Source organism: Malaclemys terrapin, chromosome 13 (genome assembly GCF_027887155.1).
Source record: "Malaclemys terrapin pileata isolate rMalTer1 chromosome 13, rMalTer1.hap1, whole genome shotgun sequence".
Classification (NCBI taxonomy): Eukaryota; Metazoa; Chordata; order Testudines; family Emydidae; genus Malaclemys; species Malaclemys terrapin.
The window spans coordinates 46,349,088-46,373,678 of NC_071517.1; the positions used below are offsets into that span (position 1 = coordinate 46,349,088).

Genomic DNA, 24,591 nt, shown 5'->3' on the forward strand with positions numbered 1-24,591 from the left:
CCCCATTAAACTCCCCCCATCCATGGCTCTGCAGGGTCCCCCAACCCCACAGAACCTGCACAGGGATCCCCCAATCCAGGGCTCTACAGAGACCCCACCCATAGGACACCCCCAAGGACACCCTATTCGCAGCTCTACAGGGACCCCCAACTCCAACCCCTATGGGGACCCCACCCCACCCAGGGCTTTGCAGACACCCCCACCTAGAACCATCCCCCATCCAGCCTGTCCCCGGAAGACCCTCCCCCACACCCCAACAGCCTCTCACTCTTCACCCAGCCCCACCAGTAAGTCCCAGTTCCAATCCATCCCTGCGGGGGGTGTCAGCCCCCCCCCCAGCAGGACCTGCAGCCCCCTCCCCCAGGTCCCTCCAACAGTTTCCCACATGGGGATGCCTCCTGCGGAGGGAAACATGGACCCCACTCCACCGGGGGGAAGTGGGGGGAGCCGTGCTGGGGGTGGGGGGAGCCATGCCGGGGGGGTGATGGAGGGTTACTCACCCGAGCACCCTTCTCACCATTGGTGCCAGGGAATCCGGGGAAGCCCTGAGATCCCTGTGGAGAGAGAAGAGATGCAGGTTAAGGGGGGTGATGGGGGGCAGAGGGGGGGCAGAGGGGATAGACCCACCGTCCACAGTGCTCACCTTCGGGCCTTGCCGTCCTGGGTATCCGGGAAGACCTGGTACGCCCAGCTTCCCCTGCGAGAGAGAGAGAGAGATGGGACTAGGGGGATGGGGCACGGGGCCTTTCCCCTTTAGTGGGCGCCGGCTCTGATCCAGCCCCAGGGTCGGGGGCTGGCTGTTCACGGGGGCAGGGAATGGGGCACGGGGCCTTTCCCCTCTAGTGGGTGCCGGCTCCCATCCGGCCCCAGGGTGGGGGGCTGGCTGTTCAGGGGGGCAGGGAACAGGCACATGGGCAGGGGCCCACGCCCTCATGCTCAGCACTGCCCAGTCCTGCCCCACGCTGCCCCGGCTCCTCACCTTCTCTCCCACCAGTCCGAGGGGACCCGGGTCGCCCGAGGGTCCGGTCCGGCCTTTGGGACCTTCCGGTCCATCCTCTCCTCTGGATCCTGGGACGCCCACCTCGCCCTGCGGGGGCAGAGAGAACAGGGGTGGGTGAGACTGGCATCGCCAGGAGCAGGCGGGCAGCGAGGGGCTCCGGGCACAAACTTACTCTGTCTCCTTTCACCCCGAAGTCGCCCTTGAACCCGGGGAATCCGTCCTCACCCTGCAGAGACAGACAGACAGACAGACAGACAGACAGACAGAGAGGAAAGGCCAGAAGGAACCAGCAGCTCAGCCGGTTCGACCTCCTGTATGTCACAGGCCCCCACCCCCACATACTAACCCAGCCCCCCCCGCCCCCGCTCACTAACCCAGCCCCCCGCCCCCCCCACCCCCGCTCACTAACCCAGCCCCCGCAATGAGACCGAAGTGCCACAGCCCCCAGGAGACAGGGCTGTTACCTGCCACAGGTTGAGAACGGGGGGGCCGAGGGGCACCAGAGCCCGAGGCTCTGCAATGGCAGGGAAAGGGTTAAGTGAGAGTCACCCCCCCCCAGATAATCCTGGCCAGTGACCCGCCCCCAGGCTGCAGGGGAAGGTGAGAACCCCCAAGTCACTGCCAGTCTGAGGGGGGGGAATTCCCCCCGACCCCACTCACGGCAATCAGCTACACCCTGCGCATGGGCACAAGGACCAGCCAGCCACGCCCGTGGGTGAGATAATGCTGGGTGCCCCCTCAGCGCCCAGCCCCCCTCCAGGTCCCATCTCTAGCCGGGGGCGTCCCTGACACTGCAGGGGGAGGAGAGTTAAAACAAAAAACTCAGAATACACTGGGATGGGGGTGGGGATCCCTTCCTGACCCCTGGTCAGGGGTCCACAGCTAGGGGGCACCGTGCACTATTCCCCCAGCCTCGCACTAGGGGGTGCTGTGCACTATTGCCCCAGCCTGACACTAGGGGGCGCTGTGCACTATTCCCCCAGCCTGGCACTAAGGGGCATGTGCACCATTTCCCTTGCATGGCACCAAGTGGGGCGCTGTGCGTCATTCCCCCAGCATGGCACTAGGGTGTGCAGTGCACTATTCCCCCAGCCAGGCACTAGGGGGCGCTGTGCGCCATTCCCCCAACCTGGCACTAGGGGGCGCTGTGCGTCATTCCCCCAGCATGGCACTAGGGTGTGCAGTGCACTATTCCTCCAGCCTGGCACTAGGGGGCTCTGTGTGCCATTCCTCCAGCCTGGCACTAGGGGGCGCTGTGCGCAATTCCCCCAACCTGGCACTAGGGGGCGCTGTGCGCCATTCCCCAACCTGGCACTGGGGGGCGCTGTGCGCCATTCCCCCAGCATGGCACTAGGGCTTGCCATGCACCAGTTCCCCAGACGGGCACTAGGGGGCGCTGTGCGGTGCTGCCAGCATCATGTCTGACCTGCGGTTGAGGGTCAGGGAAGCAGAACTCACCTTCTCACCCTTGTGACCCTTCAGCCCCCGAATTCCATCCACGCCCTGGGAGAGACAGGGAGAGTTCAACAGGGTAAGCTGCACTGCAGAGACCACCCACAGATCTAGGCAGAGAACCCAGGAGTCCTGGCTCCCAGCTCCCACCACCCCCCACTCTAATCCACTAGCCCCCACTCCCCACCCAGAGCCGGGGATAGAACCCAGGAGTCCTGGCTCCCAGCCCCCCACTCTAACCCACTAGCCCCCACTCCCCTTCCAGAGCCGGGGAGAGAACCCAGGAGTCGTGGCTCCCATTGGCTACAATCCTCTTGTCTTGTTTTCCACTCTAGCCAGAATCCTCTTCTCCCCTTGTGGGGCAGGGACCTCCTGGCTTCTGGACCTTCACCCATCCTTACTAAGAATTGTGGGTAATATCCAGTCCCAAAGAATCACGCCAAGTCCTGGGACCAATCAGCCGCTTACCTTCACACCACGTGGGCCTGGGTAGCCAATCAGACCTTGGGGACCGGACGGACCCTGCAATAGAGAGAGATTAGACCAATCACAGGGGAGAGTCGCTGGTGTCCCTGCTCCCTATGAGGAGGGGTTAGAATCACGGATGGGAGACATCACCCCACTGACCCGGGGGCTCTGACCCCAGCACGTTGGGGGACAGGGTCTTAGTACCTCACCCCAGCACCTGGGGGGCTGTGACTTGGCCGCCAAGGTCTGAAAGCGCTAGGACTGGGGGGAGGGGGGCTTGACCCCGGTGCCTGAGAGGCGAGGGGATATTGGGGTCTGGGGGACGACGGGAAGCGGTAGGAGTGGACGTTATCCCCTTACCTGGTTACCTTTGGTTCCCGACGGACCTTCCTTCCCCGGATGCCCCTGAGAGGGAGGGAATGGGAAAGGGAGAAGACAGAGAGGGATGAACCATTAACACCAGCACCACAGCACTTAACCCCTGGGCGTTGCTCCATCCCCCTGCCTGGGGAGCCACCCCAACATCCCCCCCCCCCGCTCCTGTGGCAAGGGCAGTGCCCCCTGCCTGTGGGGCAGGAATAGCCCAGCTCTGGGTGGCAGGGCTGCTCTTTGACCTGAACTCCTTTAACCAAGCGTTGGGGACACCTGGCCCAGCTAGGGGTGAATGGTCAGTGGAGCTTGGTTGCGCCAGGGGGTGCAGGCCGGGGTTGGCGTGAGTGGGGGTAGCTGCCTTTGGGGACCAGGCCAGAGCTGAGGCCAGAGGCTCTGGGGCCAATCCCACCTGCTGGCATTTAATGGGGTCAACCAACCAAGCCAGGCTGAAGGGAAACCAACGTCAACAGGAAGTGGTACTGGCTCACTTCCTGTTAAACATGGCCACCAGGACCTCACCCCATGAGCAGGGGTGCAAGTGGGGGGCCAACAGGAAGTCATGCCAGCTCACTTCCTGTTAAACATGGCCACCAGTCATTGCCCCATAGCCGGGGGAGGGGGAGGACACTGCTCGAGAGCATCCCTGTGATGATGGGGCCCCTACAGGAAATGTGCTAGCTCACTTCCTGTTAAGCATGGCTGTCCCACCCTTGCACCCATGCCAAGGTCAGGCAAGGAGTCAAGAGGAAATGGCACTGGCCCACTTCCTGTTAAACATGGCTGCCGGGCTCTCGCCCCAGGGGCAGGAGGGAGCCATGCCGTGCAGGAGGCCAACAGTATGGGCTCACTTCCTGTGAAATATGGCCGTCGTATTGCCATTCCGGGGGCTGGGGGAGTCTGGGGGCCAGGGTGCTGGGAGGAGAGGGTGGAAGAAAGGAGGGGAGGAGCTGGGGTGAGCAGGTTACTCACGGGAGGCCCGTCGGACCCCGGCATGCCGGGGAGGCCAGGTTTGCCTCTGGGACCCTGCAGAGAGAGAGAAAAGCAGAGATCAGAGCAGGCAGAGCAGAGACCCCCGTTGTGTGACCCTGGCCCGTGTGGGGACTGCACAACACTGGGGGGGGCAGGGTAGGTTCGGGGCACTCACCTTCTCTCCAGGGGGCCCCATAGCACCTTGTGGGCCAGGCAATCCCTGAAAGAGAGACACATGGTCAGATCCAGCCCCCACTCCCCACCCAGAGATAGAACCCAGGAGTCCTGGCTCCCAGCACCCCTGCTCTAACCACTAGACCCCACTCCCCTCCCAGAGCAGGAACGGAATCCAGGAGTCCTGGCTCCCAGCCCCCCCGCCCCCAGAGCTGGGCTGTTTCAGGGAGAGGGTTTTCCTTACCTGGGTGCCTGGAGTTCCCTGCTGACCTGGGGGGCCTGGCTCGCCTTGCGGCCCCTGTAACAATCAGACACAACTGGAGTTAGAACCAGAGCCACCCACGTGTTATACAGAAGGGAGAGAGGGCACTGCTTCAGGGGAAGTTCACAACACTGGGATCACTGGATGGGGGCACTGCTGTAGGGGAAGCTCGCAGCACCGGAAACCCCATTTAGGGCACTGCTGTAGGAGAAGCTCGCAGCACCAGAGTCCCCGGCTGGGAAGCTCGCAGCACCAGAGTCCCTGATTTAGGGCACTGCTGTAGGGGAAGCTCGCAGCACCGGAGTCCCCGGCTGGGCGCCCCTAAGGCATTTCCAACCCAGTCCATAGCAGGACCAGGCAGCGCAGACAGACAGACAGACAGCCGTGCCGACTCACCAGGTTCCCTTTGGGCCCGATGGGACCATCTATGCCACGCACGCCCTGCGGAGGAGACAGACAGATGGACAGGTGGAGGTTAGTGTGGTGGGGGTTACGGGGGCAGGGGGAATTGGGATGCCGTGCGTGGCACTTACCAGAGGCCCAGGGATCCCCGGTGGGCCTTTGGGTCCAAGCAAACCTCTGGGTCCCTGCAGGGAGGGGAGAGACCAGAGTTAGTGAGGCTGTGGGGACAAAGCTGGGCCTGGGTTCCCCCAATGGGGCTGTGGGGGGAGCCAGAAATTGCCCCTCACACTACCCTCCCCCTCCACCCAGCAAACAGCAGCACAGGTGTGCGCACGCACACAGACACAGACAGATGTGCACACACACACACACACACCTTACACCAGCCAGCGCTCCCGGCACCACACTGAGCAAGAAACACACAAGCCCTGGAGCTGAGGACCCCATGAGGACACTGCTCCATGGTGCAGACCCTGCCCCTCTCCGATCCCAGACCCTGGGCCAAGTGCTGGGGTGAAACCCCAGAGCATCCTGGGACATGGTGCTAAGACCCCTCAGTTTCAGTACAATGAGACTCCGCTGGCACCCGTATTAGGAGACGCTGGGCCCTTGTGGAGTCTGCCAGGGGCAGGCAAAGGGGGACCCCACAGGCCAGATCCCCAGCTGGTGTCGCTCTGTCCCCAAGGCCTGGCCCCGGACGGCTCATCCGTCCACCCCGTGGGTAGCACCAGGCTAACCCCCAAACAGCTTCCGGGGGCTCGTCCAAAAGAGAACTGCTCTCGGGGAAGAGTTCCGGGCAACGGGGAATCAGGCACCACGTGGGAACGTTCACTCCGCTCGGGCTTGCATTTTGTCCTGGGTTTTACTACCAAATGCGCCAGGAGAAAGGATTTTGGGGGGTTCTCATCCTCCCCCAACCCCCGGCTGTAGCTTTTCCCAACAATGTCAAATCTGTAAATGTAACAGAGCGGGGAAGGGACAGGAGAAAAGAGAAAACAAACCCAACCAAACCCCAACACCTGCCCTAACACCAATGCCTACTCCAATCCCAACACCAACCCTAATACCAACTCCAACGTCCACCCCAACCCTAACAACAACCACAATCCTAATGCCAACTCCGACGCCAACTCTGAACCCCAATGCCAACCCTAACGCCAATGCCTACTCCAATCCCAACTCCAACCCTAATACCAACTCCAACACCCACCCCAACCCTAACTCCAACCACAATCCTAACACCAATGCCAAAGCCTACTCTGTCAACTCCGAACCCCAACGCCCGCCCTAACACCAACTCCTATTCCAATCCCAGCATCAGCCCTAATCCCAACTCCAGCTCCAATCCCAACTCTAACACCAACAACAATCCTACCACCAATCCCAGTGCCAACCCTATCACCAACACTATCCCTAACACCAACTCCAACGTCAACACCAACTCTAACACCAACTCCAGTCCCAACCAACCCTAATACCAACTGCAATCCCAACGCCAACTCCACCCCACCCCAATGTCAGCTCCCGCACTAAGCCTAATGCCAACCCTAACCCCAACCCTAGCACCAATTCCAAAGCCGATGGAACCCTAACGCTAATGGCAGCCCCAATCCCAACACCTAGCCCAATCATAGTGCCAGCCCCAATCCCCTGCCTGGGACCCATTTCCCAAACCGATATGTCAGAGTTTTCCCTGCACTAGTCGGCGCTCCCCTGTCCAGAGCTGGCTGCATTCCCATCCCACGTCTCCCCAGCAGCAGGGCACTAGCACCCCCAGTTTTTGGCCTACCCCTAACGGCGTCTTCAGGGACCCAGGCTGGGATTTTCAAATGGAGTCTAGGGCCCCAATGTGGATCCCTTCCACGCCGTGCCAACCCTTGGCTAAATCCTGCCAATTTCAAATTCGTCCCCTCCACACTGCCAGCTCCTGGGGCACCAAGGAGTCCAGTCCTGGCAATACCAGGGGTGCCGGGGGCACAGAAGAGGGGGCAGTTTGGACACAGCTGGGAGCAGATGGAGGTTTGGGGGTAACCCATTAACTGGCTTGTTTCTGCTGAAGTGAGGGGGGTGAAGCAGTTAACGTTGGGCTTTGATTTTGCCATAAGTAGGTTCAATGGTTAATGGTGATTTTGTGGAGAGGGGTTAACACAGGGGTGGGCAAAATATGACCCGCGGGCCACGTCCGATCCATCAGACCTTTTAATCCAGTCCTCAGTCTCCCGTTGGGGAGCGGGGTCGGAGGCTTGCCCCACTCCGTGTGTGCCATGGCTCTGCGTGGCTCCTGGACGCAGCGGCAAGGCCCCCCTCCAGCTCCTACATGTAGGGGCAGCCAGGGGGTTCCTCATACTGCCCCTGCCCCAAACATCAGCTCTGCAGCTCCCATTGGCCGGGAACCGCAGCCAATGGGAGTTGTGGGGGCGGCACCTGCGGACGGGGCAGCACGCAGAGCCGCATGGCCGGTGCCGCACCTCCACGTAGGAGCTGGAGGGGAGACATGCCGCTGCTTCTGGGAGCTGCTTGAGGTAAGTGCCACCCGGAGCCTGCATCTCTGAGCCTCCCACTGCGCCCCAGCCCTGATCCCCCTCCTGCCCTCCGAACCCCTCGGTCCCAGCCTGGAGCCCCCTCCTGCACCCCAAACCCCTCATCCCCAGCCCCACCCCAGAGTCTGCACCCCCAACCAGAGCCCTCACCCCCTCCTGCACTCCAACCCCCTGCCCCAGCCCAGAGCCCGCACCCTGAACTCCTCATTTCTGGCTCCACCCCAGAGCCCACACCCCCAGCCGGAGCCCTCACCCCCTCCCACACCTCAAGCCCCAATTTCATGAGCATTCGTGGCCCGCCATACAATTTCCATACCCAGATGTGGCCCTCGGGCCAGAAAGTTTGCCCACCCCTGGGTTAACAACAGAGCTGAGCGCCAAGGGGGTGAGAATCAAGGCTCAGCTGGGGCAGTTGCCTGCCCTCAGAGCAGTGGTTTCAGGCCCTCTGCAGACTCAGGCAGGGCCAGAAAAGTGAGGATTGTGGGGCCCAATTCCATGGAGTGGAGGGGGAGTAAATCCCAGGGGGGGAGCAGGGTAAATGGGGCCCCGATTATCCCTCTGCACCACCCTGGGGAGCTGCCCCCTCTCACACTGGCAGACTGGCAGGGAGGGGACGTACCGGTTCTCCAGGGAGCCCTCTGGGGCCGACCTCTCCATCGTCTCCCTGGGGGAAGAGAAAAAGGGGGTGAGGCAGAGAACGGGGAGGGGGAGCGAGCTCAGCTCCCCCCGGCCATCCCTGCTCCCCGTTTCCAGCTCCCTCTGCTCCCCCCACCTCCAGCCCCCTCAGCTCTCCCACATCTCCCTCCCCGGGGAGCCACCCCAGCTCCCCTCAGTCTCCCTCCCACCCCGCAGACCCTCCAGTGAGCAGTTACTCACCCGCTGCCCGTCCTCACCAGGGGGGCCTGGGATGCCCTGGGAACCCGTCTCACCCTGCGGGGACAAAGCCTTGGATCAGCTGGGTGGGGAGCCATGGGGGTTGTGTACGTGGGATGCGCAGGGCCTTTGGGGTGACTGTGTGTGTGATGGGGGCACGGCTGCATGTGCCGTGGGGGTGAGTGTGACTGAGTATGTAATTGCAGGGTGGGGGGTGCATCGCAAATGTGCCGGATGTGTATGTGTTCTGCTGTGAACTGTGTGCAGCTGTGTTGTTGTGTGCATGTGCACAATTGCAGGTGTGCTGTGTGTACTATGTTTGTGTTACTGCACGTGTGTGGGGCTGTGTGTGAATGCAGTGGCTTTGTGTGTATTGTTGCGTATCTGAGTGTGTGCACAGATAGTTAGGAGAACGTTAGCGTGTGCGTGGTTGTGTCTATGTGACTTTGTGATTGCACACACCTGGCTGCACAAGTGGGAGAATGTGTATGTACTGCGCGGTGCGCTGTGTTTGTGATGACACGGCTGTGGGGATGTGCGTGGTTGTGCATGTGTAGTGTTCCGCGTGGCTGTGTGCGTTGCGCAGGGTGCGTAAGAATGTGAGTAGATTCTGAGGCCAGAAGGACTCGGCTGCCCCTGTGTCGCTCCGGACGTCGGTCTACCCCGAAACAAGCCCTGCTGGAACTAGACTGTGTATATCTGTGTGTGTAGATACGCTTGTGTGTGCTGGTAGGCGGCGTGTGACTGCGAAGGGGGGGCAGCGGCTCTGGCTATGTGATGTACAGTTGTGTGTGTATCAATGCTCAGAGGGGGGTGCACAATTGTGTAGCGCACATGTGACGTTACTGACATAAACTGGGACCGTATAGATCATTGTTGTAACCAAGGTCCTGTAGTGGCACCCAAATCTGGTATAAAGGGGGTCAAATGGGGTGTCTAGGACAAGGTTATGGTTTACTGGTTATGATTATGCTGTCTATATGTGTGTATCAGTGTTGTAGTTGAAGTTATGAATATTGGCTCTATACTGTCTGTATGGCAAACTTATGCTATGCTTCTGGGTGACATCCCAGACAAGCTGAGATGAGCTCTGCCTAGCCTGCTTGATGGCCCATTAAGGACCATCAGCTATACAATGGACCCATTGAGAGAAGGCAGATACGCCTTGTAACTCAGCAAAGTATGCAGGGACTGGCCCATGTGACTCCAGACTCCATCTTGCTGTAATTTTCCACAGTAAGAACAAAGAGGTGTTCTTACACCTGGGAAAGACTATATAAGGCTGATGCCTCATCTCCATCTGGTCTTCAATCCTGCTTCTTACCTCTGGAGGAACTTTGCTACAAACTGAAGCTTTGAACAGAGGACTGAGGACCCATCCCAGCGGGGGATGTATTCCAGAGATTTGATTTGACCCTGCAGTTTATTCCATCGCTGCTGCAAGCCTGAACCAAGAACTGTGCCATTACTGTATGTAATTGATTCCATTTAACCAATTCTAACTCTCATCTCTATCTTTTTCCTTTTATAAATAAACCTTTAGATTTTAGATTCTAAAGGATTGGCAACAGCGTGATTTATGGGTAAGATCTGAATTGTATATTGACCTGGGTCTGGGGCTTGGTCCTTTGGGATCAGGAGAACCTTTTTCTGTTACTTGGGTACTGGTTTTCATAACCATTTGTCCCCGTATGAGTGGCACTGGTGGTTATACTGGGAAACTGGAGTGTCTAAGGAGATTGCTTGAGAGACTTGCGGTTAGCCAGTGGGCTGCAACTGCCCTGTTTAAGCAATTTGTCCTGAGTTGGCACTCTCAGTTGGGTTCTGCCAGAACCGCATTGTCACAGTGGCGTAGTCGTGCTTGGATCCACAGAACCAGGTCAATTAAGCTTTGGGTCAGAACCCCACGCTATCCAAATTTGAATTTTGGGATTGAGAGTTTTGTTGGTTAAAGAGCTGCTGCAATGGCTGAGCAAAGAGCATATGAGGGACTTGGCAAAAAAGCCCTGGAAAATTTGTGTTCAGAAAAGAGGATAAGCTTTAGAAAGAAAACTACAAAGGAAGAACTGAGAAATCTGTTAATAGCCAGTGATCAGGGGGCAAGAGCACAGCCCTTACCTGAGGCTGCAGAAGATGCAGAAAAAATTAGGATGCAAAGGGTGACAAGTAAACTGCAATTTGAGCATGAACAGAAGCTAGCAGATCTTCGATTGCTGGAGAAGCAAAAAATAGCAGAGTTAGAAGAGAGAGCTCGTAAGGGGCGTCTAGAGCTGCTCGCTGCTGAGCAGGAGACTCACAGGATGGAGCAGGAGACTCACAAGATGGAACAGGAGACGGCCAGACTTCAGCTCCAAGTAATGGAAGAGCGGAGAAAGTCATCCCCACCTGGTACTCCACTTCCCCCCCACCATGAGAAAAACTGGGAAAGGATGTGTCCCATTTACAACGATACTGAGGATATAGAGGAGTTTTTGTCTACCTTTGAACGCCTCTGCAATCTGTACGAGATCCCTGAGGGTCAGCGAATGCCTGTCCTGCTGACCAGACTGACTGGAAAAGCCAGGGAGGTATTCAATGACTTGGGGGGACAAGAAGCCTTAGATTATGGGCGGTTTAAGGATTCTGTGTTAAGGCGGTTCAAGATTACTCCTGAATCTTACAGAGTTAAGTTTAGAGAGTTTAAAATGTCTAAGGATTGTACTTTTGTAGAATGTGCTCATAAGCTGATGGGTTTTGTTAAAAGGTGGGTTGTGGGAGCCAAGGCGCATGGGAGTTTTGAAAAACTGCTGGATTTAATAACTTTGGAACAGTTCTTAGACATTGTGCCTGACAATGTAAGAGCAGCTGTGTGTGACAGGGACCCTGAGTCAGTCCTACGGGCAGCAGAGATTGCGGATGCCCATACCCAAAACAGGGCTCGAGAAGGGTGTGTGACGAACTGGGCCTGTTCTCACTGTGGTCTGTGAATGCTGACAGGGAAGTGTGGCTGAATAGTCTGCATTAGGAGATGGGAGACAGCCCGAGGGCGCATACCTAAGTGTGTAACACGAGAACCCAGGGAGGGGTTGAAGGCCAGGTGACTCCTTAGCCCGGGAAACTGAACAAAGGCTGTGGGAGGGGTCGCTGAAGGCAGAGTGTGGGAAGGAGGCTGGAGAGATGGCTGGGGGGCAGAGATGGCTCTGACCTCCCAAGGGGGGCTGGGACCCCAAGATGGACCAAACTGAGGGGGTCCCAGTTGTCTGTGCCTGCAAGACCTGTCTTGGACTGTATTCCTGTCATCCAAATAAACCTTCTGCTTTACTGGCTGGCTGAGAGTCATGGTGAATCGCAGGAAGCCGGGGGTGTAGGGCCCTGAGTCCCCCAATACTCCGTGACAACTGGTGGCAGCGGCGGGATCTACTGCACCCCGTGGACGGCGCTTCCTGCAGTAAGTGACTGGGGAGCAGTAAAACGAAGGGGGATTGACGGGGACCAGGCGTGCTGAAGAGTGAGAGAGAGACGGTTATTACCCCTGGGAGTGTGTGACCAGCGAGAAGGACTTTTGCAGTAACAGGGTCCCCCGGGGGGATCGCAGCGAGTGGTCCCAGGGGCGGAGGAGTCTGCAGCTCGACCCTGGCAGAGAGGTGGTGACCTCGAGAAGGGCTGGCACACTAGGGGGCCCCCTGGGAACTGTGGGGAGCTGTGAGCACACAGGCCGGTGAGTGGCCAGCAGGAAGATGTATGCCAAGCGGCTTAAGAGCGACCTGGTGGAGCTGTGCAAGCAGAGGCGGCTGCGCATTGGGAGGCTCACCAAAGAACAGCTCATTGCCCAGCTGGAGGCGGAAGATCGCGCGAATGAACTGATCCCTGTGTCTCAGGGAAGCAGCCTGGCAAATGCAGCGCAGGCACCAGTGTCTGTCCCAGCTGGGAGTGGTCAGCCGGCCGCTGAGGGCTTCCCAAGACCCCTCCCTCCTATGCCTAGGGGAAGGGTGGGGAGGAGCCCAGCAAATACCGAAGGCGCCGTGAGCCCCCCGGCCAGCAGGGGGTCCCCCCGGCGAAGCCCACCGGCCAGCAGAGGATCCTCCCGGCGGCGTTCGGCATCCGGGGAGCGGAATTGGCTGGAATGGGAGAAAGAGCTAAAACTGAGAGAGCTGGAGGATCGTGAACAACAGAGACAGCATGAAGAGAGACAGCGTCAGCATGAACGGGAGGAGAAAGAGAGACAGCATCAGCGTGAACGGGAGGAGAAAGAGAGACAGCATCAGCGTGAAGAGAGACAGCGTCAGCATGAACGGGAGGAGAAAGAGAGACAGCATCAGCGTGAACGGGAGGAGAATGAGACAGCGTCAGCATGACCTGGAACTGGCGAGATTGAAGGGCAGCGAACCCCCGGCTGCGGTGAGTGAGGGGGGACCCAGGACTGCACGGAGCTTTGATAAGTGCATCATGGCCCCATACAAGGAGGGGGAGGACATGGATGACTTCCTGGAGGCCTTTGAGACGGCCTGCGAGCTGCACCGTGTGGACCCCGCGGACAGACTCCGGGTCCTTACCCCCTTACTGGACCCCAAATCCGTGGCATTGTACCGCCAACTGGGAGAGGCAGAGAAAGGGAACTACGAACTATTCAAAAGGGCCCTGCTACGAGAGTTTGGGCTGACTCCTGAGATGTACCGGGAAAGGTTCCGGAGTCAAGATAAAACCCCTGAGATCTCATATCTGCAACTAGCCGCCCGCATGGAGAGATACGCCAGCAAGTGGGCTGGTGGGGCCCAGACGAAGGAGGACCTGATTAAACTGCTGGTACTGGAGCAACTGTATGACCGGTGCCCATCCGACCTGAGGCTGTGGTTGGTGGACAGAAAGCCAGAGAACCCGCGACACGCCGGGCAGCTGGCTGATGAGTTTGTAAAGAGCCGGTCAGGGGGTGGCAGGGAGGAGCCCCAAAGGAACAGTCCCACCACAACGCAGAGAGAGAGTCACCATGGGACCTCCCCATGGGAAAATACAGAAAAAACCCATCAGAGGGGAGCATCCGGCATCAGGACCATCCGACCTACTCAAGGGGACCCATGGGACATGGGCTGCTACCACTGTGGCCAAAAGGGCCACATACGGGCCCAGTGCCCTAGGCTCAGGGACAGACTGAGCAGACCGAACCCACAGAGGGTTAACTGGGTAGAGACCCAGCCCGGCGAAAGGCAGCATTCCCAGGGAAGAGGGGCTGGCAGAGTACCACCTGCTAAGGAGGGAGGAGAGCTCCAGGCCAGCTCCTCTAGGGGGCTGGATGCTCCAGACTCAGGGTTTTTGGTTTATATGGTAGGCGCGGGGCTGTCCCTCCGGAGAGAGTACCTTGTTCCCCTGGAGGTGGATGGGAGGAAGGTCAATGAATACTGGGATACGGGCGCAGAGGTGACGCTGGCCCGGCCCGAGGTGGTGGCCCCAGATCAGGTGGTGCCCAACACCTACCTGACCCTGACGGGGGTGGGCGGAACACCAGTCAAAGTACCCGTGGCAAGGGTACACCTGAAGTGGGGGGCCAAGGAGGGCCCCAAGGATGTGGGGGTACACCCGTATTTGCCCACTGAGGTATTGATGGGGGGGGACCTGGAGAACTGGCCAAGCAACCCCCAAAAGGCACTGGTTGTGACCCGCAGTCAGAGCCGGCGAGGGGCACTGCGCCCTGGCCTTGGGGGGGGTGCCTTGCCTGAGGCGCAGGACCCTAACCTGGTGGGGAGGGAACGCCCAGGGACACGGCTCAGGGAGGCGGCAGCTTCAGGCCCAGCGGGCGAGGAAGAGCAGGTGGCCATCCCTGTCCCAGCTGCTGAGTTCCAGGCCGAGTTACAGAGAGACCCCTCCTTGCGGAAGATAAGGGACCTAGCCGACCTCAATGCGGTACAGACCATGGGACGAGGTGGCCGGAAAAGGTTCCTGTGGGAGAAGGGGTTCCTGTACCGAGAATGGGCTCCCCCAGGGGAAATGGAGTCAGGGGGGATCAGGAGGCAGCTGGTGGTACCCCAGAAGTATCGCCGCCAGCTGCTGTGCCGGGCCCATGATATTCCCCTCTCAGGGCACCAGGGAACCTGGCGTACCCAGCAGAGGCTGCTACGGAGCTTTTACTGGCCTGGGGTCTTTGTTACTGTCCGACAGTACTGCGGATCCTGTGACCCCTGTCAGAGGGGGAGGAAGGCCTGGGACAAGGGGAAAACAGCTTTAGGACCCTTGCCCAGCATAAAGGATCCTTTCCAGAGGGTGGCCAAGGTTAAAAGGGCGGCTCTAAACCAAGAGAGCCCAAAGCACAGACCTCCAGACTGGAGCGCTGGGAGAAGACCACAGCCCAGTTGGAACCCCAGAGGTATGGGGGTGGGAAAAGGGCACAGGCCGCATAAACCTTCCCACATGCGAACTGCGAGTGCCATCAAGCACCCCGACCTAAGGGGGGGGCGTGAAACTGAAGGGGCCTGGTGTAATTCCCACCAAGGAACTGGAGGGATGCGGGGGCATCCATGGGAACGGGGGTAGGTTCGAACTTCCCCGGGTCACTGGCTAAAGTGACCCTGCTCAGTTCGGTCTCGAAGGGGGGAGAGATGTGACGAACTGGGCCTGTTCTCACTGTGGTCTGTGAATGCTGACAGGGAAGTGTGGCTGAATAGTCTGCATTAGGGGATGGGAGACAGCCCGAGGGCGCATACCTAAGTGTGTAACACGAGAACCCAGGGAGGGGTTGAAGGCCAGGTGACTCCTTAGCCCGGGAAACTGAACAAAGGCTGTGGGAGGGGTCGCTGAAGGCAGAGTGTGGGAAGGAGGCTGGAGAGATGGCTGGGGGGCAGAGATGGCTCTGACCTCCCAAGGGGGGCTGGGACCCCAAGATGGACCAAACTGAGGGGGTCCCAGTTGTCTGTGCCTGCAAGACCTGTCTTGGACTGTATTCCTGTCATCCAAATAAACCTTCTGCTTTACTGGCTGGCTGAGAGTCATGGTGAATCGCAGGAAGCCGGGGGTGTAGGGCCCTGAGTCCCCCAATACTCCGTGACAGGGTGTAAAACCCCGGGGAAAAGTAATCACCATTCTCCCCAGTTCAAGAGGAGGGAAGGATTTAAAAATAAACCTGACTTTTCTAAAGGAGTTCAAGGGGGCCCGGAGGGTAGGAACTCACATCCCAGGACGGAACAGGTTACATGCTATCACTGTGGTATGCTGGGCCACATGAGACCTGACTGCCCGACACTGAAGGGCAGCCCAAAACCAGCAACCCCAAATGCCACGGCCAATGCTAACCCTGTTGTTGTAAACTCACAGGCAAGCCACACAGAGCCCAGCATTGGTGCCCTGTGTGCAAATGCTGTTTCTGTGGTCTCTGAAGAATTTGATCTTAAAACTCACATTAAAGCTAAATATGGGGGAAATAACGCAGAGTTTATTAGCAGTGCAGAAGTGAATGGAGTGAGGTGTATGGCATGGAGGGACACCGCAGCAGATATTACTCTGGTTAAAGCAAGTCTTGTCAGGAAGGAAGATTATTTGCCAGGTGAAGATGTAACTGTTGTAGCCTTATCTAAGTATTTTGTCAGGGTGCCTTTGGCTAAAATCCACCTGAAATGGAAGGGATTGGAGGGCACCATGGTTGTGGGAGTAAAAGACATAATCCCTCAGGATATTATGATTGGAAATGATATTAAAGCTATGGTCAGTCAAGTTAATACAAACCAGGCACAAGAGAGGATTGATCCTAAGGTTGTGCCTATGGAGGGCTTCTCCAAAAGTTTGTCTTTGGAAAGTAGCTGTTTAGCTGTGAATGAAGTTTCTGAATGTCTATCTAATGTCTCAGAAGTAAATCTGGAATTAGATCAAGCGAAGGGAGAGGAGGACAAGGAGATTTTGGATGAGCCTAGGCAGTCTTGTGAGCTGATGGCTTTATCTAGTCAGCAGTTTGGGAAGGCAAGGAGAGTGGAAGATCAGTGTCCCTATACCTTATCTGTTTCCTGTGCGAAGAATAGTGACAGTGAAGGAAATGTGCCTGTGTCTGTCAGGGGTATTGACTTGCCTATGGAGGAAGCTACCCCAGTCTCCAAGCAGTTGTCTGTGAACAGCCCGGTGTGCTGGGACAAGGGAAATGAAATCCCAAACTGTATGTCTAGTAAAGGAAAATGCGTCTCCAACTCTTTTTTGTCTGTGGAGCAGACAGAAGGTGCCTTTCGGCCTGTGATGGTTGAGAGTAATTTAGTTGTCTCAGAGTTGGTTCTGGATTCAACTAAAGCCCAGGAAGGGAATGGTCCTAAGTTTGCATCTGCTGGGGAGAATGGCACCGTAACTAGGTTGCATCCAGTTAGTGTCTTAGCAAAATCCCAGAGACCAGACAATTCTGGTGCTTGTATTTTGCCTGGTGCTCATGTGTGGTTGGAGAAGGGTGTAACAACTCTGTCTGATCAGGGTGATACCCTAGCCAGGGCACAAGGAGAGCGGAAAGGTAATTTGGTTGTGGTACCTACGGACAGTTTAGCAACTTGTAGCAAAAAGGAAAAAATTCCTAAGCTGGTGTGTGGCAAAGAGAAGGGAAATATTTCTAACCTTTTATCTAGGAAGTCTATGGGTTTGCCTGAAAGGGAATTGTGTAGAGATCTGCCTGATGGGCCAAAGGTGATCCTGAATGCAAGTAAGACCCAGACAGAGTCTGTTGTGGCTCAGGAAAGTGTTCCTTTAGAGCAAGCCCTAGGTGAAGAGGGTAAGGGCAGAATTTCTGTGAGCGGTGAATTGCTGCTTAGAAAAGCTCCAGGGGAAAGGAATCCTCATGGTAATTGGTGCAAGCAGTTCCCTGCAACTGAAGGGTGTGAGAGTGATTTAATCAAGGAAGTTTCAGTTCCTAGCAGCCAAAAATTGTCTGTTGTGAATGGATCCACTGACTGTCCTTTTAAAAGATCCAGTGTGGGTAGCTTTGAGAAGGTCTCAGAGGAAGTAAAAGTTGTTAAGGAATTGAGGCAGCCCTATAACCAAGTGGCTGTGTTGGGCCAACTTGTTGGGGAGACAATGGTGTTGGAACAGGAATGTCTCCTTTCTGATTCTTTAAATGAGCAGTTTGTGCTTCAGGGTTTGAGGACAGATTTGGTTACTGATGTGTCAGGGCAGAGCAGTTTTATGGCTAAATGCTTGAGGATGCGGGGGAGAGCAAGCAAACTCTCACCAGCAAACTCTTTGGATTTGTGGGGTATCTCTTTAAGACAGAGCCCAGCCTTGGAAATGATAGCAGGTACGAATATGAAAACTGGTGGACTGGCTCTGGTCTGGGGTAGTGCAAATTACTTGCCTAGCTGGGAAAGGGAGGACTTGCTAATAACTGTTAGCACAGAGAGCCCACCCCATCAGCCAGTGAATTCTGTTAAGCAAGAAAAATCAGGGTTTGATTCTGCAGGACAAGGAGGAAAGAGAAAACTGAATTTTGCAAAGGGAAGCCACAGGTTAACCCTAAAATGCCCAAACTCCAATGGTATTGAGTCAAAGGTGTGGCATGACAAACATGATTGTAGATGGACACTTGCAATGAACTTGTTGTTATTGTTAAATTTTGTAATGAATGTGTTGCTATTGCCACAAACTGTAAAAATGTACAATGTGCCTAATCTTTTGGAGAATCCCTTGAACGTGTTAAAAGGAATACATGAGAACACACGTTATGTTAAAAGGCCTTGTTACACTGGTGTTTCACAGGTAATGCCTATAAACAATATGGGAACTTTTCACAGGGGAAAAGACATTCCAGACCTAATGTGCTGTATGAAAAGGAAGACTGAGGCACACTGCCATATTGCTTTCATGGCTAAATGCCAAGATTCCTGGACTATGAAGAACATTAATATCTGCATTTATTCGATGTTAATTGGGTTCCAAACATTTGCCCGAGCTGGTATGGATAAAGTAGCGGTTTTCTTTAGCTCTTGGCAAGATCACATGGCACATACAGGAACGATGCTGCCAGAGCAGATCCAATCCACTATTGTTCTAACTAAGTTTTACCTTGAGTTTGTAAAGAGGTTCAATCATGTGGTTGAACATGATTTTGATAAACCATTTCTGTTATACACTGGTACGGCTTCTAACCCAATACTAGCTGTAGTGAGACAGAACCCAGGATGGGGAGCTCTTGGGATGCAGTCAGGGATGTTTGTGTCATCCCTTCCTGCATCAATTTTGCGTTGGGGGTGTGACGTTACTGACATAAACTGGGACCGTATAGATCATTGTTGTAACCAAGGTCCTGTAGTGGCACCCAAATCTGGTATAAAGGGGGTCAAATGGGGTGTCTAGGACAAGGTTATGGTTTACTGGTTATGATTATGCTGTCTATATGTGTGTATCAGTGTTGTAGTTGAAGTTATGAATATTGGCTCTATACTGTCTGTATGGCAAACTTATGCTATGCTTCTGGGTGACATCCCAGACAAGCTGAGATGAGCTCTGCCTAGCCTGCTTGATGGCCCATTAAGGACCATCAGCTATACAATGGACCCATTGAGAGAAGGCAGATACGCCTTGTAACTCAGCAAAGTATGCAGGGACTGGCCCATGTAACTCCAGACTCCATCTTGCTGTAATTTTCCACAGTAAGAACAAAGAGGTGTTCTTACACCTGGGAAAGACTATATAAGGCTGATGCCTCATCTCCATCTGGTCTTCAATCCTGCTTCTTACCTCTGGAGGAACTTTGCTACAAACTGAAGCTCTGAACAAAGGACTGAGGACCCATCCCAGCGGGGGATGTATTCCAGAGATTTGATTTGACCCTGCAGTTTATTCCATCGCTGCTGCAAGCCTGAACCAAGAACTGTGCCATTACTGTATGTAATTGATTCCATTTAACCAATTCTAACTCTCATCTCTATCTTTTTCCTTTTATAAATAAACCTTTAGATTTTAGATTCTAAAGGATTGGCAACAGCGTGATTTATGGGTAAGATCTGAATTGTATATTGACCTGGGTCTGGGGCTTGGTCCTTTGGGATCAGGAGAACCTTTTTCTGTTACTTGGGTACTGGTTTTCATAACCATTTGTCCCCGTATGAGTGGCACTGGTGGTTATACTGGGAAACTGGAGTGTCTAAGGAGATTGCTTGAGAGACTTGTGGTTAGCCAGTGGGCTGCAACTGCCCTGTTTAAGCAATTTGTCCTGAGTTGGCACTCTCAGTTGGGTTCTGCCAGAACCGCATTGTCACAGCACACATGGGCTGGCCAGAACTGACCGCGGGGTGGCCCCATCTCTCAGGGAGATCCCAACAGTGCACCAGGACTGTCCCCCCCCACCACCACCACCACGAGGCGCCCGGCCAACGTGACTCACCCTGTACCCCTTGTCCCCCGGCAGCCCCGGCAACCCGTCAAAGCCTCGGTCGCCCTGCGGAGAGAAGCACAGAACAGCTCCCTGAGCCAGCACGCCCCAGCTGGGAAGACGCCCCTGCAGGACCCCCTCCCAGCCAGGGCACCCCATCCCCGGGAGATGGGCTGCAAATCCCCACTGGGAACGAGGGTGGGCCCCCGGGGATCCCTGTTCTGAAGCAGTGATGTTCCCACACGGAACGTGAGGGTCGCTGGTTGAGTTAGTGGGTCTCCAACGTGCTAGAGTGGATCTCTGGTGCACGAGGATCACCACGCTGCGTGGGTGGGTTACTAGGACAGTGCGTCACCAGGAGATTCATGTACACACTGAGTGGATCACTCACACAGCAAATGACTAGATCGCTAATGGATCGTCATGCTGAATGAGTGAGTTACTAGAAGAGTGGATTACCCCTGGATTCATGCACACTCAGTGGATAACCAGCTCAGGTGATCTAGTGATCTTCAATGCCTTCACCACATGGACTATTGGTGGATTCGCAGGAGCAGTGACCTAGTGGATTACCAGCAATGCAATGTACTGGATCAACACTGCTACAGTCCAGTGGGTCACCAGAGCAGTGACCTACTGGATCATCTGTGGATCTACAGTGCTGGGACCTAGTGGATCACCAGCCCAAGGAGGCCAGCTCACACCCAGTGCCTTGTCCACGGAAGCCATTACCCGTTACCTTAACGCCATGCTCCCCAGGCATCCCCCGAGCACCATCGGCTCCAGCACGACCCTGCCAGAGAGACACAGAGATGGGGTTAGAGGAGGCTCTCTGGGCACTGAACTGCCCCCACCCTGGGGTATCCCCGTCAGGATCCACACACTTACCCTCCTTCCAGGCTTCCCCGGGGGGCCAGACAGGCCCTGCGGCCCGCGGGGTCCCTACAGAGAGAGAGGGAGGGAAAGGGTGAGCAGAGCTTCCCCCACAAGCAGCATGGGGGGGAAAGAATAAATAAATAAATGGAGATATCCCATCTCCTAGAACTGGAAGGGACCTTGAAAGGTCATCAAGTCCAGCCCCCTGCCTTCACTAGCAGGACCAAGTACTGATTTTGCCCCAGATCCCTAAGTGGCCCCCTCAAGGATTGAACTCACAACCCTGGGTTTAGCAGGCCAATGCTCAAACCACTGAGCTATCCCTCCCCCGCAAGAGGGAGAAATGGGGGTGGGAGCTCTCCAGGGTCCGAGGGGCTAATGGGGATTCTGGGGGGGTCAGATCAGGGTTAGGCTCCAGGGTGGGACGAGGCTCATGGGGTCAGACGGGGGGGTTCTTTCCTAGTGTCTGAGGGGTTAATGAGGGGTGGGGTGGCAGAGAGCGGTAACAAAGGGTAAACAGAGGGGCAGGCGGCAGCGACCCCGGCTCTGGGTCAGGGTTATAAGTCACAGGAGCCTGTGATCCAAACAGCCCAGAAAAAATCCAGCGTTGAACCAGGGGTCAGAGGTCACTTGCCAGCGTCAAGGGTTAGACATCACGGTCAGGGGCCACTAATCGTGAGTTAGGGTCACAGACCAGAGGTGGGGGTCACGGGTCATTCACCCTGGTCAGGGGCCAATGATTGGGAGCCAGGTTCAGAGACCAGGGTCATGGGCTGGAGAGAGAGGTCAGGGTGAAGGGGTCAGAAGTCAGCGACTGGGGTCAGGTTCCTGAGATTAGAGTGAAGCGGTCAGAGGTCAGTGACAGGGGTCATGTCCATGGGTTGGAGCAAGAGGTCAGGGCAGGAGCCAGGGGTCAGAGTCGGGGTCGTGCTGGGCTCCAACCCCCCGATCTCCTGCCAAGGCCAAGCCTGTTACCTGGGGTCCGAAGTCTCCAGCTTCCCCCTTCAGCCCGGAGCCCCCTGGCTGCCCCTGGAATGAGACAGCAGAGCAGAGGGGGTTACATGGGGGCAGCACATGGGCTCAGGGCCACAACCCTCCCCACAATCTCCCCAGGGTGCTGGGACCCACAGAACCCGGGGACGTGAAATTCCAGTGACACCAGCCCCCTGGCCTACCCCCTGCCCCACACCCCAGGATGCTGGGACCCACAGAACCTGGGGACGTGACATTCCAGTGACACCAGCCCCACACGCCCAGAGCATGGGAAACACAAGGACATGAAGCCCTAGTGACTCCAGCACTCCATGTCCTACCCCAGGGACAAGCCGACATGTCCCCCTAAGCCCTGACACCCACTCCCACATCCCCAAAGCACCAGCCATCAAGGGATGCCTCCTCCCAACCCCAGCCCAGAGCAGGTACCTACCAGGGGCCCAGGCCGGCCGGTGTATCCCATGGGTCCTGGGGGGCCACGCAGGGCCATCTGGGGGGGAGAGAGGAGAAGGAGAATTAGACTGCAGCAAGCCAGGATCCCAGCCAAACACAGAACAAAGCAGGGAATAAGGGCTGGGACCAGAACAGGGCTGAACAGGAAACATGGGGATCCAGAAAATTACTGGGGTTTGGGGGGTAAGAACGGGGTCCCAGTTGGGGATCTAAGAGGGGAATAAAACATGAATTTATCAGCATTGATAGACTGGAGGGAAAACAGCGACACTCGGTGTTCTAGAAATGAAGCTACAGACTTACTGGGGTTTTAGGAAAAAGCACATTGTGATGTCAGCAGGGTTCTAGAAGGGGACAAGCATGGTCCTAGAATTAGGGTTCTAGAGGGGTGACAAGTTGGGGCCTCGTTGGAGTTCTAGAACAGGGGAAACTGTGATTTGCTCCGCACTCGGGAGGGTTAATAAGGTTTGAGGTTTGAAGGGAAGATAAATCAAATCACAGTCTTAAGGCAATGATCCATGATAGTCTTGGGGTTCTAGAAATGCAGTAAAATGTTTTGTGACACTTGTAAGGGTTCTAGGTGGGCATAGATTGTAACCCCTGTGGTTCCAGGAGAGCAGTCGATTGTAATCTCGTCCTGGTTCTAGAAGGGCAGTACACTGAGATGTTGTTGAAGAGCTACTTAACCATAAGGTTATAAATGAACCTAGAAGGATAAGAAACGGATCTGCTGAGATTCTAGAAAGGTGACAAACCATTATCCTGCCGTTCTAGAGTGGCAGTAAATTGTGACCTTGGGGAAGCTCTGGAAGGGCACTGACCACTATTTGGTATGGAATCTTAAAGAACAATAAAAGAGTGACCCTTAACCTGGTTCTAGAAAGGTAATAAATTGTGATCCCACTGAGGCTCTAGAAAGGTGACAACCCATTGGTATCTGGGTTCTCGATTACCAAATTTATCAGGGCTCCAGGGAAGAAAATAAGGCAGGATCTTTTCCAGGCTCCTTGGACCCCCTACCCTGACCCATCCCAACTCTCCCTGCCCTGTCTCCATCTGGACTTACCCGGGCTTGCTGTAAGATGGCCTGCGCTTGTGCCTCTTGTGCTGACACCGCAGGCCCCTTGTCTCCACCACTGCTCCCAAACCGGAACTAGGGGATGAATGACAAACCTTCAGCTGTGAAAATCACACTGCCGCCATCCCAGAACTCACGCCGCCATCCCAGAACTGGGCTCCTGGGAGACATGCCCGGAGCCCTTCCTAGAGCTCTAGATCCCAAGGCAGGCTCTGTCCTTCACACTTCACGACGGGGCGGGGGGGGGCAGATCACATTGCCAGAGCTCCCCTGGCCTGTTCTAGACTCCCAGAGATTTACTGCAACCTATCCAATTCCAGGCTGCATTCTTGGTATTCTCGTCTAGACTCACACATATCCACTGCATGCTCTATGGTTCTAGGTAATACTACTAGAGTGCCCATTTCTGTTCCATACTCACATAAGCTCACTGTATATCCTTGCTAGTTTCAGGTAATGCTATCAGGATTCACCCTTCTGTTCTAGACTCCCATAGACTCCCTGCATCATCTTTGGTTCTAGATAATGCTATTAGCACTAGCCTTTCAGTTCTCAACTCACTGTACTCTCCAGTTCTAGATCACGCTACGAGAGCTCTCCCTTCTATCCTAAATTCCCAAATCCCTATTATATTATCTACATTTCTAGAAAACAGCACCAGAGTCCTCCTGTCCTGTTCTAGATTCCACACAGCCCCATCCACTGTGCAATCTCCAGTTCTAGATCACAGGTTTTTCTTCTGATCTAGACCTAGACATCTTCTCTGGTTTTAGGTAATATTTGTAGAATCCATCTCATCTGTTACAGATTTATGCTCTGACATACCTCTGTTTTAGGAGTTACTCTCTGGGTTCTACATTCAAATAGCCCCACTACATACTAACCAGGACTAGCTAAGCGAGTCAGCCTCCTCTCTCCCATATCTTAGATCCTCACAGATCCACTCTACAATCTTCAGTTCTAGATCACAGTACTAGAGTTCCCCTTTTTGTTTTAGACTCCAGCTGACCCACTGTATCCTCCCCAGTTCTAGGTAACACCATCTCTGTTCTCTCGTCCCTTTTAGATCCCTACAGGTCCATCTATCCTCTCTGGTTCTAGGCCATACTATCAGAGCTCCTCTTGTTTTACTCTAGACCCTGCAGGCCCACTGTATAGTCTACGGAATTAGGTATCTGAGTTCTTGAGCCCCACAGACCCATTGTATCACCTACTAGTTCTGGATACTGCTAGCTGAATCCCCATGCCTGCCCTAGACTTCCACAGACACATCATATTATCCCTAGTTCTAGGTAACACAATGAGAGTCTTCCCTGATTTATTCAAGACCCACAAACCCACATTATCCTTTCTGGTTCTAGATCACACAATTAATTCCCCTGG

The 24,591-nt window shown here is 55.5% G+C and overlaps 1 protein-coding gene across 8 annotated transcripts in view; it reads right to left on the minus strand.

The window, feature by feature from the left end:
* COL11A2 (collagen type XI alpha 2 chain) overlaps positions 1 to 24,591 on the minus strand; it is an 82,541-nt gene that overhangs the window by 31,170 nt on the left and 26,780 nt on the right. For all 8 annotated transcript variants that reach the window (XM_054047079.1, XM_054047075.1, XM_054047078.1 and 5 more), the window contains 20 exons: positions 23,197 to 23,283; positions 22,111 to 22,167; positions 21,660 to 21,713; positions 20,697 to 20,750; positions 20,548 to 20,601; positions 19,821 to 19,874; positions 8,516 to 8,569; positions 8,259 to 8,303; positions 5,231 to 5,284; positions 5,094 to 5,138; positions 4,680 to 4,733; positions 4,437 to 4,481; positions 4,262 to 4,315; positions 3,281 to 3,325; positions 2,921 to 2,974; positions 2,459 to 2,503; positions 1,173 to 1,226; positions 980 to 1,087; positions 644 to 697; positions 501 to 554 (listed from right to left, as the gene is read on the minus strand). In XM_054047079.1, coding sequence (XP_053903054.1) covers positions 501 to 554; positions 644 to 697; positions 980 to 1,087; positions 1,173 to 1,226; positions 2,459 to 2,503; positions 2,921 to 2,974; positions 3,281 to 3,325; positions 4,262 to 4,315; positions 4,437 to 4,481; positions 4,680 to 4,733; positions 5,094 to 5,138; positions 5,231 to 5,284; positions 8,259 to 8,303; positions 8,516 to 8,569; positions 19,821 to 19,874; positions 20,548 to 20,601; positions 20,697 to 20,750; positions 21,660 to 21,713; positions 22,111 to 22,167; positions 23,197 to 23,283 — 1,125 coding nt within the window. The remainder of the gene's footprint in view (positions 1 to 500; positions 555 to 643; positions 698 to 979; positions 1,088 to 1,172; positions 1,227 to 2,458; positions 2,504 to 2,920; positions 2,975 to 3,280; positions 3,326 to 4,261; positions 4,316 to 4,436; positions 4,482 to 4,679; positions 4,734 to 5,093; positions 5,139 to 5,230; positions 5,285 to 8,258; positions 8,304 to 8,515; positions 8,570 to 19,820; positions 19,875 to 20,547; positions 20,602 to 20,696; positions 20,751 to 21,659; positions 21,714 to 22,110; positions 22,168 to 23,196; positions 23,284 to 24,591) is intronic.